This window comes from Anopheles coustani, chromosome 3 (genome assembly GCF_943734705.1).
Source record: "Anopheles coustani chromosome 3, idAnoCousDA_361_x.2, whole genome shotgun sequence".
NCBI lineage: Eukaryota > Metazoa > Arthropoda > Insecta > Diptera > Culicidae > Anopheles > Anopheles coustani.
Genome location: NC_071288.1, coordinates 39,942,708 through 39,963,396, shown reverse-complemented (window position 1 = coordinate 39,963,396; position 20,689 = coordinate 39,942,708). Strand labels below are relative to the sequence as shown.

Below are 20,689 nucleotides of genomic sequence, written 5' to 3'. Positions count from 1 at the left end.
TGCCAGTTTTCCCTCGCTCCGGGTTTCGCGCTGTGTCGACCGTGTTCCCACATCGAGCTGCGGCCCAACCCGTTTCAACCACATTTTCCCGTTCCCAGGGTGAAAAGCACCGTAAGATCAACGCTCACGCACGCACGCACGAACGTCTCTCGATCGTCTCTCGATCGGCCTGGAGGGGAAACCAAATCGGTTCGTTTGGCAGAGTGCAGGCAAAGCAGCATTGCGGCGCGGTGTGTCTGGTGTGTCATACGTCGATCTCTGCACTTCCGAAATCCGTCGAAACCGAAAAGGAGAAGTGCGCGCGCGCCCGCGTGTAGTCGGATGTTGTTTCGCGTGCTACTGATGCCGGCGTCCAAAGTCCAACGCAACGTGATGCAAACGAATTTCTAATCTCGGTACCAAGTTCAAGAGGAACTGCCCTGGTGCACCTCGATATCCGGTGTCTGTCTCCCTGTGTGTTTTTGTGTGTGCAAGTTCGTTTAATCGTTCGATTCAGTGTCCAGTTATCCCTCGCGCGTCCTACGTGGCCCAATCGAGAAACAGGAGAGTAGGGAGTGTTTGTGTGTCGGTGTGCAGCCTTGCACCACTTCGGGTGCCTGTGCCTGAGTCAAAGGCCAAAGGGTTGCCCCCAAACGTGTCGCCCAGAGACTTGCCCCTTGCGACGACACACCAGAAACACCGATTCACGATGCGTCTCGGGCGATTGTTTCGCGTGCACGGCGAGTTCTGTGCGTCCCATCCGTGGGAGGTGATTGTGGCGCTGGTCACGGTGGTGGCCTGCATTCTGTCGCTGGAACGCAATACGGCACACCAGCCGCCGGATAGCGATGCCGAGCGGATGCAGTCGTGCCCGAGCTGGCGCTACGGAGGGCGCACGGTCGGCGAGGGGCTGCTGCACTGCGAGGAGGCGGATCAGAACATCATCGACATCATCCTGATGATGGTGGTGCGCGGCACGGCCATCCTCTACGTTTATTATCATTTTTGCAATCTGCAAAAGCTCGGCTCAAAGTACATTCTGGGTGAGTACTAATGTAGGGCAAAGTCTGTTCGCTTATGAATCACCCAGTCCCTGGTGTTACTGTTTTTCCTTATCGTTCTATTGTTTTTGTAACGCGGATTTGTTTATTTAACCATCATTTAATTTGCCGTCAAGCGTTAAGTTTTGATTAGTTAGATGCATTTGTCAATCGTTTTCGTCGAAATCGAAATGGTCGTTATAATCAGTACAAACGATCGTTACTCACCCAGGCTCCCTAATTTCTAGCTCCTAGGTCTATGAAATTGGACGATCGTTTATTTTTAACTATCGGTGAAATTAAACAAATCCGTATGTGATTCCATCTACAATCTCCTTCATCATATTTAACACATCTGCTAAGCGAATCTTCTTCTTCCTTCGATGGGCCAGTTGCAGTCGGGCACGCGCAAACGTCGTGCAAAAATGTCCGCAGCTGAGCTAAGGTCATCCGAAAAACCGTCTTCCAGCCGTTTTTACCCTTCAACTGCAATTGTTTTCGCTCCCATTTTTACCACTTCGTTTTCATTATTATCATTTTATTTTTTCTGCAGCTGAAGCAGACGACTTACATTCGTTTTACAAATGCCTACTGGGTTGTACTACTGTTCGTCTGTTTTTTGAATTTCACAGATGCGCATGAATTGTTTGTTTCTGTTGCGATTGAAAAACTACAGTGTGGTTTTACTCAACGCTTTGGTGGCCGTTTGCATCAATATAAAAAATAGTGCACATGGAAAGAGATGTTTAAAAGTGAACCGTGTGGAGATTTAATCCAAGAATTTTAATCATCATTTTTCTAATTCGAAAATCAAAACGATGCGACAAATTTCTAGACGACATTAGTTTTTACTTCGAAACGGTCGACTTTCTGCTTCTTTTGGTCACTGCAAGGTTCCTATTACACTATTCTTTTTTGTTTCCATTCCAACAGATGCAAGTTTGCGTGCAGCGTCATTGGCTAAAGAAAATCGTTGTTTTGTGGCACGGCTTTTAGTGCCACGCCGGCCTTCTCGGGGCGCTTCGGACGCCCTTTAATCGGTCCGGTCTACCAGCTTTCGGGCAGATGAAGTTTGTCTTTTCGGTTCTTATTTATTCGGCTCGCTTTTCGGAAGGTTGCATAAAACACGACAACCTCTCCCGCTCCGGGGTGCAATAACGCTCGCCATGCCGTTGACCTTCCGCCCGGTTTCACCCGAAAACGAATTTTCTCTTTCGCTCGGACCAATTTCCATCGGCGGCTCACGCTGGCTGCGTTGCGTGCTGGCTTAAACTACACCCGGCCCGGAGTTCGGTTGTTGTGTTTCCAAGTCCAAACCGACCTGGAACGGTAGATATCAGCCACAACCAACCGCGTGGTGAGTGTCTGTCGTGAGCAGCATATAGCTTGGCGTTCGCTTCTCTTAGCGACTCTTGGCGGGCACGTTGCTATTTCGGAAGATCCCCGCGCGGACGGCACAGGGAAAGCCACCGCGATGGGAGAAGGCATCTCTCAAGAGGTCCGTAGAGAGTAAAGTCGTTTACTTATACGGTTAGAGATGCTAATTAGCACCCTGGTTGCTGAGAGGTGGCCGGTGATGCTGTATGCCTTCTGTCCCAGCATAGAGTGGGCTAAGATGCTGCAGCCCCGAGCACGAACGGGGACGTACTGCTGGTGCCGTTTTGTTCTTCCTCCTCTCTTTTACGGTCAGCTGACGAAATTGGACTGTTTGCGGTTCATGTTCAATGCTTTCGAGGCCACCGCCGCCGTCGTGTACCGTACGCTAAACGATCGAGCCTGAAACCGTGGGCCGATGAAACCGGTCAAGGTTCGATTACGGGGCACCGGCGAGGCAGCGGCTGGGGAGAATCCCACAAAAGTTTGGAAATGCACGCTAGAAAAACGCTGGAAGTTAGTAAACAACGAACCCTTGTGTTTGGACAAGCGCGATGGAGGCTAAATCAATGTGTTGCTGTTTGATTTGCTATTTCGGGTGTTGGTCTCCACGACTTTGTTGGGCCTCCCTTATTTGTTGATTGAGCCAGCATTTCGTTGATTGTTGTTTCTATTGCAAAAAAAAAAGTGTCTTTTTCAATTTCTTTCCGTGCGCACGAGGGTTCGCGAAATAAAGAATTCAGATATTGAATGTGTGTCGTACTTAACATAGTCCTATCGCTTAAAAAGGCGCACTTAACATATTCACAATGCTCGTTGAACTGCTTCCTGCAAACGGCACACACGATAAGCCGCACCGTCGGTATCGTCACAGATCATCTACGACCCGTCCCCGTTTCGGTTATGCCGTTTTGACGATTTGAAAAGTTCAGCCACGACCGCAGGGAAGTAGTGTGTCGCACCGAGATAGCACACTCACGCTTGACACACCAAAGTCCATGGCAACGGTACATCAAGCGTTACCATCTCGCGTCCACCGGATGTGTAGGGCCACATTGCTGCTACTGGAACCCTCGGGCTTTCGGGCGAGCCCATCGCGCACATTCCGCGTGAGAATCTTTACACGCCAAAACCGACGAGACGAGAGATCCGTAAGCGTTCGTTTGCATAAAGTGTGCGACATGGCCAACATCGCGCCCATAATCGGCTTCCTTCCTATGTACGACGGGTCAACGGAGGGAGAGAGAAAGAGAAACCCTTTGCCGGCGTTGACAAGCACATCAGGTCATGCACCACCTGCACCGTGTACCGGTATTGTGTGTGCATTAGTGTTTGTAAGTGGAAGGAAGTCAAGGTTGGCCACATAGGCCACCTAACGTTTGCCATAGTCATTAGTAGCGCCACCGGGGCGCACGGTGGAGGTTCTTAATCTGCTGTGTAACGACCGCGCAGCCTTCCAGCTTGCCATCAAGTTCACATCGTACGCTCCTCGCGATCTCGCACCAGAAGAAGGTTCTTGCAGTCGATCGTCATCCAGTGGTACGTTGGTGGTATGACGAAAAACCGATTTCCCACCCGTCAACCAATTGCCAATACGATCGGCCCCCTTAGGCTTGATGGGCTGATGCAAAACGACGTTATTCCAACTCGTAGAAAACACTTCTTTCGAGCCTTCGTTCCTCGTTGGAGGACTTGCGCAAACAACGCTGCATCTTGCACATGCAAGCCACACCCGCGATGGTTATTAATACAAAGAAGGTCGCAAGTGTCTTTCGGGGCAACAAAAGAAACAAGAACGCACCCCTCCCCTTCTCTCACGGTTGATCATGGATGCCTTCCGGGGAATTTTATACGCGTTAAATCCGTTGTATTCGTGGTGCGTCTTGCGATTGAGGCAGGTGCCTAGTTCTCGTCATGCTACGGCATTTTGCATTCCTTTCAGACCGACCTACGTCATCGTAGGCCGATCGATTTCTTCCATATTATTAACATTAACATGCGCAATGCGTCTACAGACAGATTACCGCCATATTGCCGCAAACCAGAACCCATGCCGCCACCAGTTCAAGGACAGAGGCCAATTGAAGTCATCTTCGCTGTGAACCATGGTAGCGGCGGTGCCATGCATCGCAACAATCGTCGATCCCCACCTGGCAGGCAACCTGCCAAACCTGTTCGCCTTTCCTGAATCTTAGCCCGACCCCGGTGGTGGTTTTCCCTGGACGTCAATACCACCAGCGCATCGTCCTGGCGATCCTCAACGCCTCGAATGACGTCAAACCGACTGCGACTTAAGAGATAACACGATCCGCAGGGTTGTTGATCGGGAAGAACTCACAAGCTTTCTTTTATTGCTCGTGCCTCCCAGGTCGATGGGGGGAATAATGAGAGGACATCGCCGTACATGCCGATGCTTGGTTGGGGGTAAAAGAACCCCTCCTTTCATCGACCACTCCCCCTCCAAGCTGGACTTGCGTCAAACCCTAATGACGCGGACCTGTTTCCATCGGGAAATCCTGAGAAATTATCGCCCTTGTATTCCGCGGTCCGCCGCACATCATTGTTTGTGCGAATTCTTTGAGGCGCATTGATTCATCTGCATCTCCGAATGGTTCTGTCGGAAAAGTGTCGCCGTGAAAAATTATCACGCCCGTGTTAAGTAAACTAAAAACCGCCTGTGAGTGGTCCAAAATCTCCACAACGTTGGTGTGACGTCCCAAAAGCTTGATGAGTAGGTCGATCGAAATTCGAATCACAATTGGATGTGGGATCTGTTTCTAGAACGCGGTTTCTCTGAGCAAAACTATAAATTTCTAAATATTGCCTGAGCGCGGACATCTTTTGCTCGCCCGATGCTGAATGCCAATGACGCAAATGGATTTTTTTATTTAGCAAATATTGGCATAGTTTTGCGCCAATAAAAGAGCCGCACGGCCCAAATGGGAAACCGAAAGGATGATTATTATGCAAATATGCGTTTGCTTCATTCACTCCTCTCATAGTCCTCATAGGTTATTTATAGTGTTGTGCCTTATGAAGCTTGAGGTTAAATTCATTCATATGAATCTTTCACCTAAGATTAATTTAGATTAATCTTTTAGAATTCGAATCTTAAAGCCTTGATTCTTCGATGAATCTTCATGATTCTTTCATGAGCGTGAATTGAGTGACAAAGAAAGTGTCTCTTCCCAGTTTTTGGGCTTTACACTTCTGCTCTTTTAACATTAATGAATCGTTGGGATTCATGAATATCGTATAAAAAGGTTCAGGAATTACTAAAACGAAGCAAAACGTCATTAAGTTTTATGAATCTGAATCTGAATGAATCTATTTTTTTTTTTTCATTCGAATTCCTAACGATCTTCAATCTTCCTCCTATTAGAACTGACGCTTTATTGAAACAACCTGGTGAAAGTATCAATAAATGAACACTTTTATGTAACACTCAACATAAAAGCCGTCAGTCAGGAAAGGAACGAGGATCGTCGGAGGATGTCAAAAATTGGAATACATTATCGTGCGGATAACACGCTGCAAGCGGCGGCGGGTGGCGTGTAAATGATGGATTAGCCCGTCTTGTCCGAGGCTTCTTTCACCAACGCGCACAGGCCCAGCAAGCAGCACAAAGTCCTAAATTGTTGCCATTCACTTCGATCTTTTCTCGTTTTTGTTTCACCGCACGCATCGGAGCGGGGAGCTTGCCATAGTACTCGGTTTTACCTAAACAAACGCCGCTCCGTCGGCCAGCTCTGAAGGCTTCCTTCTTCTACGCCGTGGGCTCGTTCGTGTCGCAATGGTTCCGTGACGTCACTAATGACTTTTGTTTGCTTCAACTTCGAACCGACCAAAGCAAGGTGGCACGAAGGTGGCAGCACCCGGGCAAGAAGGGCAGCATTCTGTCGGCCAAAGAGATAGCGCTAGAAGTGCTAGGTGCATGCAAGCAAGCCGATGTGATGAAGTATCATCGTGACGCAAAGTATCCAATTTTAATTGCTCCACTATTTGCTCAATTCGACCGCTTATGTCATATCTCTGCCCCGGTGAGGCTAGGATCGGCATTCAAATCGGAAAATCAACCTGCGCACCATTAAACGATTCATGCTCGATCCATTCGGTGACGGGATGGATTATTCATTAGACCAACTAAGGGTGTCTGACGTTTCGCGTCGCTCGCAGCATTCAAGTCTACGGCAGTATCGTGACCAACGGTGTCATCAGTGTTATACCGACTGGCGTGACTTTCATCTCACTCCATTTCGTGGCTTCACAACTGATACGGTTAAAGTAAACTAATTCTTGTTCCCGTATAATCTCCCTTCACTGGTATCGGTCATGACTGTGTGCTAAGTTTTTCTTTATTTTTCCTTTGTCCAAATGCAAATGAACACATTTGGAAAGATTCTTACTTCACTTCTTCATTTGCATACATCCTGTTTAAAATGTTAAAAAGAATACTAATAAGTTCCACTATACCCGAACCTTGGACCGGCTAGGGATTGTGTGCGTGTGTGTGTGTGTGTGTGTGTGTGTGTGTGTGTGTTAAAAAGTAGATATTTACGAACGCCAGTTTAAAAATAACGCCTCCGAACATTTAGGGCTTCGGGTTTCTGAAACAGCACGCTGCCCGAACGGTATGTAGATGTTACTTTGCTCAAGTTCTGCAGTAAAACCGGTTAACTGTGACCGTTCCTAATACGTCTCGTGACGTCAAACATCTTTATTGATCGTTATCAAGAACAACCGCATTGCCAATCAATGGGGGTTTGGGAATTTGATTACGGCGCTTTAAAACGCTTAAAATTTATTACGTTGTGTACGAAAAAGGAGCGAGTATTGTTAATGATCATGTTTTTTTTAATTAATGAATATTTTGAAAATGTTATACGGTTATTTTCGAATATTTTGCATTTTTCCCACAGCTCTTGAAAGACAGTACAGCTCACTCAGGGAAAAATATAATTAGAGGTCCTTAATTAATTGTGTGGGGGGGTCCGCGACAGCCGAGCGGTAGCGCCGGTTAGAAAATCGGCCCATGAGCGCCGGGGCTCACCACCTCGACGGCGTGGGTTCGAATCCCAACCGAGACCGGACTCTCCCCTGTACGAGAGGACTGACTATCCACGTACACATAGGGTAAAAAGTCTCGTAAGCCCTTTACAGGGCAGGCATGACCAACAAGGTCGTAACGCCAAGAAGAAGAAGAAGAAGAATTAATTGTGTAGTTATTTATTGATTCAGTGGAACGTTGGAATCCTACATAAAGATTATTGACCTGCGTAAAACTATGTTTTAATGTATAGATATTGTCCCACACTTTCACTGCTCTATGTAAATGTGTTCGAAATTATTTCAAACAGGGCAACTAATAGAGTCCCTTGTTATACAACTTTTTCATTTACGCCATGTACTAAACCATGCGCCCAACGCAAGGCAGAATCAAAGGATTTTTAAATTCCTTCACCGGCATTTGAAACTGTTTGAGTGTGTGGAACGGGAGAAAATCCGCTCGAAAACAGATCGCGGTAAAGCGGGACAATCTATCTGGGTTTTGAAAAAACGTTTATCAGTCCAACCGAACAAGGTCATCGTAGAGAAGGCTTGTTTTGTCACTGAAGCTAGGATTAGCAGAGGGCAGCAGTTTGTTTGTAGCGTTTGAGCGAGCTAGTTTGTGAGTGTCTGTGTGGATGCAGCTTCCGACGCGCTGGTACCATTCGGTAGCGATCTCGATCTCGATCGATCGGTCGGTCAGCGCGGACCGGGGCGAATGATATCGGCGTTTGGACCGTCTCGCGAGCCCTCGCACGATTCACTGACCCACTTTAATGGGGCCAAACCGCATCCACGAACACCAGCAGCGCGCGCGGTCGTCGAGAGAGAGAGAGAGAGAGAGAGAGAAGCCCGAGCGCGGACGCGTGCAGCTCGGAGGCTGACACCTTTCCAAAGTCAACGCACAATCAAAGCATCACGGCGTGTAATTCAGGCCGCCGCACGACCGAAACCCCTGCCGAAAGCCTTCGAGCGCCTCCAAATCGGACAGCGAACACCGATTCCACCGCGCCGCGGGTTGTTGGTGTGCGTTGTGGCAAAATGATAAACTCCGAGGCACGGTTCTTTTGGGGTCAATCGAATCTTCACTTTTCGATAGCGGAAACTCGTTAATGCGCAGTCGAAAACAAACGGCGCCGATTATTTGCCCAGTTTTGTCATTTTTTCGACTTCCGGGCAGACGTGAGACGTAAAACAAAAGGGCAACACGTTCCGGTGTGCCGTACGTCGCCCGGGGCCCGGTCGGATCACTTTCACCGACTCGAATACGTCGATTCCATGCAACGGTCCGATACGGGTGGAAAGTGTGGACACAGTTAACAACGTCACGGTGCGAAAGTGTTCGTTTAACCCGACATTGACATTCCGTGTCACAACATTGCGGGCCTGTGTGTCACGGTGACCCTGGCTGCGTGACGGAAAATCAGTAGTTGCTATGCAATTAAGGAACAGCGGCGTCTCACACGGCCACCGTTTTCCACCAGCTCGCATGGCGCCGTTTGGTTTATTCGTATCAAACTAGTTATTTTTTGATACCCTTTTTTTATTCAACGTTTATCAAGCTATCGAACATTATAAATTCACAACAAAGCGTAGGATATTCTCACAGCGATATGATAAAACCGTAAAGGATTGCAAATGTCATTAAATCCGGTTATGAATGACTACAGCCTGTGAACATCTTCCCCGGTGGCAAAATCAGCATACTTTCTCATTCTGTTCAATTGACAATTGATACCGCCAGAATGAGAAAGCATGCTGATTTTGCCACCGGGGTTTTGGATACTGAGTTGCAGAGCCTCAAAAGAGCTGCAGAGCAACAAAAAATTCCGATGTGCGTATTTTATACAATGTTTGTAAATTACTCTTCAGTATTTTAGTTGACGAGCCTCTCCAACTCATACTTATATAACGGAAAGGAATAAAGAGAACCTCTGGGATATGGAAGTCTAAGCAGACATCACACAGCAATGATCCTTATGATAGATTACTTCATTGTGCTAAATAACTGTCCAACTGGATCGCTTATATGACGACCCCAAACAATAGGCCATCGAGCCCCCGGCCAGCGACCGTTGGCAGTAACGAATTTAAATTCCGTGGCGCTGCTTGTCATTCCTGCATCGGGGCGGAAAATATGCTGCCCACCGATGATTACCTCTGCTGACGCTCGTTAATCGCCACGGTTGCGTAAGACACTTTTCGTTTCCATGCGCGAACGCGCGAATTATGGCCGCGCGATAACAACGAAACGTGGTATTGAGCCGCTCGCAAAGACGGAGCGCAGTGGTCCAGATTTTGGTGTTGGTGATAACGATCGTCGATCATCCGCAACCAGCGCCGAATGTGTGCTAAGCGTAACGTCACTGTCACAGGGTTTGCGTTCGATCGTTGCTTTGCGCGATCGCGATAATGGGGCACCCCATCGTGACTATTCGCCTTCATGCTACGGGGGGATGGAGGTGGTTTCTTGGCGTTGCGGTGTGTTAGGGCCTCAACATACAACTCCCTTGCAGTTGCGGTAAAAATGCTCCGACGCCGTGGCTTATGGTGAGGCCTTTTCTTGTGAGGTCCACATTTTGCTGCAGGTCGCGCACATACGCATACCCTCCCACAAACACACGGACCTTAACGCATGACCGATTTTTCACTGCCCATATTACGCGCCCATTAGGGTAGGGGGAGAGGGGGGGGGGGGGGGGGCTTTTTAGTTTGGTTTTGTTTGGTGAATTTCGTTGCCATTCCGCCAGCGCTCGAGAAATGTTTCGTTGCGTCCGCACGCCGTTGCTAGCTGCTGGCCCGCACTGGGGCACAGTAAGTTTGCGGAGAAAGTAAACGCCAACCCGCGGGCGGGCGCACGCACGGCGCATTCGGACACACATTCCGTTAGGCCGCGTGCGCACTCTGTGAAGACCCACCGACCGGTGTGTGTTCGTTCGGTGTGTAGTGTTGTTTATTTTTTCACCCCACCCCTTCCCCTTGCCCATGCGTCTGCTTGTTGTTTCGGGAAACTTTCGGAATCGGTCCGAGTCGAAGGCTCGAATCCGCCGCGAAATACACTTTCCACCGATAAGCCGTCCATATTTTCATGTGTTTTTCTTGCGTTGGTGGAGCTTGCATGGGGAAGTGATACCGGGTGCCCAATCGCATCGCAACCCCCCACTCTCACACACCCACACACACACACGCGGTGATGAAGGCCACGCCATCAACGCATGGCTGAACGCATTGGAACGCTGCATGGGTCGGCCAAAACTCGAACCTCCCACGACCCGGGCCGCTTGGTGGGTTACTTTTCCGGGTGGATTCCATTGAAATGGATCTGTTTCCTGGAGAGGAGCAAGGGTTTACCGCGCCATTGTTCGTTATGTGCTGGCTGCTCCAACGTTCACGTCGTCTGTGATGCTTAACACGAAATTTATTATTTTTTCCCTTCTTTACAATTAGCACATAGTTTTATACAACACCGATCCTTTCCCTCCTTGCGCCGTTACGCTGCGGTCGTAGTGTACCATTACGACGACCGATTGCAGTTTCGGTAATTTATTTCTTTATTCGACGATTATTTTTAACATGGTCTCGTTATTAAATGAGTGAACGGGCCGCACTAACAACGTGCCAAATCAATTTGCAGAAGGTTAAAAGATGGATAATTAAATCAATTATTTTTGGCTGATAATATCAGAACCCAGATTTACTTTTCATTTCGATGTATCTACTTTCCAAACTGTTCACATTCCCTCAGCGTGTAAATATTCTCTTTTTTCGAAGTTTTCCAAGATATTATTTTTTATATTTAATTCTTTTCATTATTTACCACACACGCAAGTTTGAAGATAAAGGAAGCATATTTTCACCTCGAGAAGTAATGAGACGACGGTAATAACCGATGAACTGAAATATAAATCAAATTAAATCACAATTTATGTTCAGTGACCTTTTTATTTCCGTTTCTATTTTTTTTTGTCTTTTTATTTTCTCGCATAACACCATCGATGTTGCTCTCAGTTCGACCGCCTACTTTAATGTTATGTTTTTGTATTACCACGCTCTCACTTTCATTTTCATTTTACTTCCGTTGATCGTTGGTTTCAATCATGTCCCCAGGGTCATCTGCCAAAGCGAGTTGAGTGAAATTGTATAAAAAAATTGAAAAAATTGTGAAATTGTATAAATTGTTTAGAACAATTGACAAAATTCGTGGAGGAAAATAATGGGTTGGGTGTTATTTCACTTCAATATGCTTTAAGTGTGCGAAATATGAGGTTAGCTCACCAGTCTTAAGCGATATTATTTCATTTCGTACAAAGAAACTACTGTTTTATTTATCAACTTCTTAACATACACTGAAATTAATTTATTGTACCAGTTTGACACTTTCTCCCTTGTTTTTTGAACAGTTAACTTTGAGGCAGTGTAAGATGATGGACAGAGAAAGATTAGGCCAGCAGGTTAAGATCACTGGCGTGAAGCTCAAAGTTTTGTTGAAAATTATCTCAATACAGGAACTCAATAACACAAAGCATCAACTAAACTATACGCCGAGAATGAATTGCCCGGAAATATTTGACCGGTATTGTACCGTATTGTTCGACCGGCAGCAATCATCTCGCAATCGTACTTATGCTAAATGACTTCTATTGAATATGTATTCCCTACCGGTTTGCCGTTCCATAAAGTTCATGCTGGGTACGATGTCATTTTTTACCACCTTCTTTCTTTGCTCGCCCCGCTCTGCTGCAATCTTTCCGCTCGATCAGTTCCCGTCATCACTCTCGGTGGGTTTGTCGTAAGCTTCCGGGTCGACCTTCGGCTGGAACAACACTACACCAAACACCGAGCGACGCTTTCGGCCATGGCAGGGCCGTGAAAATCAAATCCCATTCCCCGTCGATGCGCGATGCCCGAGAAACCGTTAATCGCGAATGTGGCAACAGCTCCACCATTCGCATCGGTCCACGCGTGTTCGCGTCCAGCTTGCCTTGAGAAAACCGAACCAAACCATTTGCGGACAGCACACGGCTCTGAATAGATATACCCTTTTGAATTTTTTCCTCCCTTCCCGCTTCTTCAGTGGTGGTGGTCGAAATTTTGGAAGCACCAAACACGGACCAAACAATTGCCCTGATCTTCGCGCCCCGCGGGAGACGAAGTGCAGAGGCTGTCTTAAATCACGCGATCACTCACGTGCCTCTTTAACGATCCATGACACAGCGTGGCGAACCTTGACTTTACAACGGTGGCAACGCTTCCGACATTAGGTGCACTTACACCTCGGTGGGGGGGACCAAATGGGAGTCATTTATTCCAACGCAAGAAGCAATGTCCATTACCTTACGCTAGCAGGAAGAAGAGTTCTCGCTCCGAACCGGGTGTCCTTTTTTTTCTCCTTTCCATTCCTTCCGCCTCGACAGTTTGTCTTCATTATTTCTATCGTAAAACGTTGATTTACAGCTTCGGCTACTTCCGATCGCCTGACAATAAAAGTGTTGATTTTTGGATGATTACGTTCGCTAATGAAGTTTGTTGCTAACCTTTTGTTTTCGTTCTCTTTCTCTTCCCATTGGTAGGAATTGCCGGCCTTTTCACGGTGTTTTCCAGCTTCATCTTCACGTCGACCGTGCTGAACTTCCTCGGCTGTGAAGTGTCCGATCTTAAGTAAGTAAACAGTAAGGCAGCCGAAAAATGGTGCCGATACATTTCGTGCATACATTTGGCGATGGCTTTTGGGGTTGGTAGTTGAACGTTGTTCGCAAAAAAAGACACAAATACACACACCTAAGGTAAACCATTGTGCGCCAAACTCTTTGCTGTGCTAAACATTGTTCACGGATTTTTCGGTGATATCTGCCCTGGCATCGGTTTCCTTCATGCTGTGAATGAGAAAAAAAAAGTACTCACAAATTCATTTCCCCTTGCATAAGCAAACACTTGATTTTTTTTTGTGGTCACAGAACAATCAAATATTACGAATATTGTTCAACAAATTTGTTTTTCTTCTCTATGCTACAAACACGTTTCTTCCTTCATTGAACATTATTCAATTTCCAAGTAAACAATGCAGTTGTAAGCGCATTAAAATACAATTCATTGTTGACATGTTCACAACTGTTTAAGGTTATCGGTCGAGTAATGGATGTCAATTCAATTAGATATTCGAAGTAGGCGCACAAAGCCAATAAAGCGTCGATTTGTTGTTATTTGTCAGTGTAAAACAAAACACTGATTTTATTTTACGACCAACAATTGTCGCCAATTATCGTTTGCGATAGCAAGACCGGATTTCTCCAAATTAAATGTGTCCATCGGTCGGACTCTTCCTTTTACATGTTTCATAAATCCCCTCACTGGCCCCCTCGCCAGCCCACCATAATGACATGAAACCTTGAGTTGCGCCGGCAGGCTGATCGACGCGTTTAACATTGAGTTTCATAATTTGTCCACCCAGCTGCAGCGACAAGATCAGCTAACGATCTCCCTGCCCACCCAACGTCCAACGTCTGGGGGAGGTTGCTGAAGTGAGACAGGAAAACGCCATGGCCTTCGTCGTTACAGTTGTGTTTTTTTTTTGGCTCGCGCTTCTCGCCTCAATCTCGGTTTTGGTCCATTTGAGGCGCAAAACCAGAAAGCCGAAAGCCGGCCCCAAAAGCTCCGGTGGCCTACTGCACCACGGATGGTGTGCGGATTTGATGCGCGGAAATTGAATTAAACGCGCGGGTGGTGGACAGTTGGGTTGGTTGGTGGACGGTGAACTTGAAACTGCCCATTATCGGGGTGGTTCATGCTGCGCTTTGGTTTGGCCGGTTTCGTATGTGCTTCCACATCGGTGCAAAAAGTGGAAAATGATTTATTTTTGTTTCGGTCGATCTGATCGACACATGGTCACGACAAATTAGGCGGCCAAAGTGGGTTGAGGCGAATGGGACATTATCACTCGATCAGTTTGTTGTGCTTTTGGTTCACGTCTAATTGCATTCGCTTACCTCACTTACCCTAGGGATGCTCTGTTCCTGTTTCTGCTGCTGATCGACCTCTCGAAGGCCGGCATCCTGGCCCAGCTGGCCCTTTGCGGAGCGAACCAGTCCGAGGTGACGATGAACATTGCGCGCGGCATGGAGGTGCTCGGGCCGGCCCTCACGCTCGATACGCTCGTCGAGACGCTCGTCATCGGGGTCGGCACCCTGTCCGGCGTCCAGCGGCTGGAGCTGCTGAGCGGGTTCGCCGTGCTGTCCGCGCTGGTCAACTACGTCGTCTTCATGACGTTCTATCCGGCCTGCCTGTCGCTCATCCTCGACCTCACACACAACGGGGGCGGCAACCGGGTGCAGAAGTGTGGCGGCGAGAACCTGATCCGGCGCGTGCTGTTCGAGGAGGACCGAAAGCCGAACCCGGTGGTGCAGCGCGTCAAGCTGATCATGTCGACCGGACTGTTCGTGGTGCATGTCATGAGCCGGTTCACCATCTCCGACAAGGAGTCGGACGCGGCCGATCAAATCATCGTGGCGCACACGCACGAACACCTGGCGGCGATGAACAAGACGGAAACGAACGAGATATCCGAGTTTATCATGCGGTAAGTGTCGGCACCCCGGGGTATGACAATGCAATGGAATTTGGAGCATTTGTAGAGCAATGGATTTACTTTTTTTTTTGTCTCACATATCGATATTTCGATGGAATTTTTTATCCGCCACAAAAAAGACAAAAATACACTCACCTACCGCTGGACAGCACTTGACCCTCCGGGGACGTGCAAGGCGTGGCACCAGGGGGGAAAAAGGTGGAAATTTATTGTCACACATCGTTGCACCATTTGTTTAACAACTGCTTGGCAATAATCCGACCCCGAGCGGGCGGGGCCTGGGTATCGGTGTCATCTGTTGATCTTGACATGCTTTTTAGCTTCTTCAACGATCCAGCTATCCGCTGTTATGAATTTCGTTTTTCTTCTTGTGCCGCTTGGTCCCGGGTGGCATACGGTTTGGATCTCTCGTTTTTGTGGACATTACATTTAATCTCATCGAAGTGATGAATATAGTTTTTTTTAAATATAGTTATTTTCTCATAAACTATTCAATTAAATTTCGTTTACTAATATCCATTGAAGCGCTTAGTGAGGTTTGTATGTAGCCAAAATAGATTCGATTCTTTGAGATTGAGTTTGATTAATTCTTTGTAATAATTTTATCTTCATTTTTTTCAATTAGTAATTTCAGTAATCAGTGATTTTATTTCAAAATATCTAGCAGAGGAGATACTGTCTAAATGATAGAGAACAGCAAACAAATTCGATCCTTAGGAGCTTTTCGATCAAATTTATTTCCGATCCCTTTGGATGCCTTTTTTACAATTTTAACCCCTCTTAACAGAAAGCTTACTAACACTATATTTAAAATAAATAAATAAAAAATAAGAGAAGATAACGAGAAAACAGTAAGAATAGAATAGAGGAAGGGGAGGGAGCGATAGAACTTACAGATGGTGAGAAAAAAAAAACAAGTTTTACAATCGACTTAGAATGGAAATGTTCTTGTACCAAAACCACCAGGCGCCTCCATCGTTCTATGCTAAAAGTGAACATTGATTCTATGTTAGTTTTTCAATAAGTTTGATGAGTTTTGTTATGTTTTTAAACCATTTTACTATTGTTTTCAAATGTTTTTGTTTTTAATTCCATATACAAATATATTTTTTTGATAAACATAAATAACGTAAATATGCATTTACCACGTATAAAGAAAAAAATCGTTTGCTCAGCTTCGATTAATACTACCCCAATATGTGTTTCACAAAGCAAAAGAAAACTTGATTTGAAATATTTTTTATCTTTTATTCATTTCCTCTAGTCTACACACTTGCTCATTTTCTTTGCATTAATCCGTCATTGCCAGGAACTAACGTATTTACACTTTACATTGCATTTTCCCTCAGCTGGCTGTCCATCAGTTTGGAGCAGATCGTAACGTACAGCCTTATCATCGTGCTGGGCGTCAAGTACGTCGTGTTTGACCGTCACCATCTGTCCGAGCAACTGCTTATTTCCGTCGCAAATGAGCAAGCGGCAGCAGCAGCCGCCGCAGCCGCTGCCGCCGCCGCCGCCGCTGCTTCCGCCGAAAACAACGTTCCTTCCTCGCCGGTAACGTTCACACTGGCCGCGGCCGTGTCGCTGGAGGAAAAAGCCACCCAGAGCGAGCTGACTTTGATCGGCAAGCGGCGCTATGTTCGTAGGACCCGCCGACACACCGTGGTGGACGAGAAGCAGTACGGCGAAGTCTTGGCCCTCTCAACCAGCGATGAAGACGTGGATGAGGATGAGGAGGAGGAGATGGAGGAAGAGGAGGAGGAGGAGGTAGAGCGGGAGCCGCGCTCACTCGAGGAGTGCATTCAGATCCTGCAGGAGGACGGTGGCGGTAAGCTGTTGAGCGATGTGGAGCTAGAGATGGTCGTGCGAGGTGGACGAGGTGTTTGTCCGCTGTACAAAATCGAAACGATCATCGGAGATGCGGAGCGGGGTGTACGACTGCGGCGCCACATCGTGATGAAGGACGCTGGCCGTAACCCGGGCACGCTGAACGATCTGCCCTACCTGAACTACGACTACTCGAAGGTGATGAACGCGTGCTGCGAGAACGTGCTCGGCTATGTGCCCATCCCGGTCGGATACGCCGGGCCGTTGCTTCTGGATGGCAAACGCTTCTACGTACCAATGGCGACGACCGAGGGCGCCCTCGTGGCCAGCACGAACCGTGGCTGCAAAGCGATCTCGATCCGGGGCGTGACGAGCTTCGTCGAGGATATTGGCATGACGCGAGCCCCATGCATCCGCTTCCCGAACGTGCTGCTGGCGGCGCAGGCCAAGCGGTGGATGGAGTCGAGCGACAACTTCCAGCGCATCAAGAAAGCGTTCGACTCGACGAGCCGGTACGCACGTCTACAGGACCTTCACATTGCGATCGACGGCCCGGTACTGTACGTTCGCTTCCGCGCCTTCACCGGTGACGCGATGGGCATGAACATGCTGTCGAAGGGAACGGAGCGCGCCCTCCGCGACATTCAGGCCGTCTTCCCGGAGATGGTGATCATCTCGCTCAGTGGCAACTTCTGCTCGGACAAGAAACCGGCCGCCATCAATTGGATCAAGGGACGCGGCAAGCGCGTCGTGTGCGAGACAATCGTGCCGGCCGACAAGCTGGAGGCAATCTTCAAGACGAACGCCCGCACGCTGGTGCAATGCAACAAGCTGAAGAACATGACCGGCTCAGCGGTGGCGGGCAGCATAGGAGGCAACAATGCGCACGCGGCCAATATGGTTACCGCGATCTACATCGCCACCGGGCAGGACCCGGCCCAGAACGTCACCAGCAGCAACTGCTCGACCAACATGGAGACGTGCGGTGACACCGGCGAAGATCTGTACATCACCTGCACGATGCCCTCGCTCGAGGTGGGCACACTCGGCGGCGGTACCGGCCTGCCCGGCCAGGGCGCCTGCCTGGATATGCTCGGCGTGCGTGGGTCACACCCGACGCAGCCGGCCGAGAACTCGAAGCAGCTGGCGCGAATCATCTGTGCCACCGTGATGGCCGGGGAACTGAGTCTTTTGGCGGCACTGGTCACGAGCGATCTAGTCAAAAGCCATATGCGACACAATAGGTAAGTGTGCACGCCAAAGACCTCGCCAAAGATTATTATGTGAACTAAAACTAATTAATCAAGCTGTTCATCTATTTGAGAGAAAAGATGTGAAAATTAGATGTATATTTCTTGATGGACTACGAGATGTTACTGTTTTGAAAATTTGATGCACAGTTCTTAATGAACTGCGAAAAAATGCTGGTTTTCTTTTATGTAGGTAGTGTACGTCTTGCCTGAATCCTTTTAGGCGCGGGTTTTTGACCACTCTATAAAAAATGTTACAATTTAAAGCCAAACAAATCGTGCCAACAAAATCTTAAAAATATAAAATAAATTTTTAAAGATGGCTCAATTTATTTGCTCTCCAGAAGAGTGATGGAGATGTCCATAAAAAAACTAAAATCGCCAAAAGAAAGTGAATACTTAAAAAGTAGCCGTTTACAGATTCAAAAAATCTTTAAAAATTACGAAATTATAGCGTGTGCTCTTTTCAAATGAAATCAACGAACGACAGTACAGTAGTTTTCTATCAGTAATTGCCCGGAATACATAGATGTTTAAAAAGTCCTTTGAAGTAAAGTTGATACTAATGTATGGCCCTCTTTTTTCGTTTGCTTTTTCCACCTTCATCCACAGATCATCTGTAGCAGTCAACCCAAATGTTGTTCCACCGGCACCAGCGATACAGGCGCCCGCAAAAGGAGGCGAATCGTATCCTTCATCCTAACAAACTAATCATGCTCTAGCCGTAGAACGGATACACTCAACATATGATAGCGATGATCTTTCTTTAATTTCGACGATATATAATAGACAACGCATGCAGAAACAGTAGCTGGGTCAAGCTGGGCAGCTTTAAGCAACCCCGTCGTCCCGCGTTCTAAAAAACCCAATGGACGTGGTCTCCAAGAGATGGGTCAATCTATAAAGTATGGAGAAGAAAATCACCATAGAACTATAATTTATTTTTCACACACACACACATACACACACACACTGAAACAAATAGACCAACGTTTCCTTGCATTACGAAAACCGACAATAATATATTGTTTATAGGCCTGGGAAAGACTCGAAGACAAAGGGACGTACGAAAAGTAACAAAACCATGGCGTACGTACAACTCTTCGGTATGCACACTGCTTGCCGATACCTTACTCTATCCCTTAGTACTTGTCTTGCGCGAGGTTAACACAAAGTGGTCGGTATGGCCTTAGACGTAGGGAAAGCATTACGCATATAAGAGTGTTAAATGCTACTGGCAGGGGCTCCGCGTAGCTACGCGCATCCGTGAGTGAATGAATGATATCTTTTTCGTTTTTGTAAATAGCATTCATTTGGGTTGGGTTTGGCTTGTGGGTAACAACAAATGGACGGACATTAACAATTCGAAAAAGGAAGAGAGAAACTGCTACCGCGGCCAGTGTTGTCAACTACTTACTCTCCGTCTTTCACGCATGACGGATACTGCCGAATTGCAAACGGGCGCAAAATAATGCAAAATAGATATAAGATTACTTTGGGAATCAACAAAGTGACAGAGACACAGAAGAAACCATGTCGTGTGTGTGTGAACGACGCTCTAGCATGTTCTTAATTTTAATCAACAGTATCTGGCCTACTTGATGTTGTGTTGGGTTGAACGTTGAGGTAGGATACAAACATAACGTCGAAAGGGCAAGTCAATCAAACAATGGACAAGATGGATGCATTTCCCTTGCCACCTTTTTTAGAGATAAAATCACCGGGATCGCGGAATTAAATGGAAAAAGCGCAGAACGTGGCCACCGTACATTAAAACACATTATTCCGAAACAGTGTGATACGTGGATGGATGACGTTTCCTGTCCGCATAGAGATAGCGGCCGTTTTCATCACAACACTCGTTCCTTGCCGGTCGGTCCTTCAGACGCACGCAATGGTGTAGGAAAACGCTACTATTCTTCTAAAAACGACAGAATGCATGTTCTAAAAAAAGTACGACATAAGCAGAAAAGTTGGAGCAAAGGCCAGAAAGGATGATGTGCAAAGAGAGTTGTAATAATACAGGCGTAGCCGTTAAAACCGTATCATAAAAACTTTGAATAAAATAGAAGATTCGTATACTGCAACTCTGCAAATGTTGTACTTTTTCGCAGTTTACTTCTCAATCTAACACGCTGGTGGGAATCGTAACTCAATCGCGGATCCTTGTTCGCAGATGCGAGATGATATTCAACAGTTGACTCCAAACTTTTTTTTATTTAATCGCATACCAAATCCGTTCCCAGTTAAAAAGGATAAAACAAACCATTACCCAGATGCCCAACCCCCGGTATCGTACGAATGGCGATCCTAATGGTCAAGGATATGCAACAAATCTTTTTTTTTCTGCAGTAGTCTAGCAATCGTTTACGTTTACGAACAATAAGCTAAATAAAAAAGTGAAAGTAGGAAACTAGTGCAAATAAAAAGCTACATTACTACCGTTTGTATAAAAAAGTTTAACAATTTCGAACTCCGGTTTTTTTTATCTTCCATTGATTGTATGTTTGAAAGAAGATAAGACGGAAAATCTCTAGATCCATATGTGTACGTCTTTCGGAACGCGGAGAGGAAGAAACAAGTCCGACAAT

The 20,689-nt window shown here is 46.9% G+C and overlaps 1 protein-coding gene across 1 annotated transcript; it reads left to right on the top strand.

Moving 5' to 3' along the window:
- The first annotated feature begins 576 nt into the window (after positions 1–576).
- LOC131260352 (3-hydroxy-3-methylglutaryl-coenzyme A reductase) lies at positions 577–20,527 on the top strand. Its single transcript, XM_058262052.1, has 5 exons — positions 577–1,022; positions 13,010–13,097; positions 14,437–15,012; positions 16,371–18,092; positions 18,711–20,527. The coding sequence occupies exons 1-5, from the start codon at positions 689–691 to the stop codon at positions 18,799–18,801; spliced, it is 2,811 nt and encodes a 936-aa protein (XP_058118035.1). The 5' UTR covers positions 577–688; the 3' UTR covers positions 18,802–20,527.
- Positions 20,528–20,689: the final 162 nt, after the last annotated feature.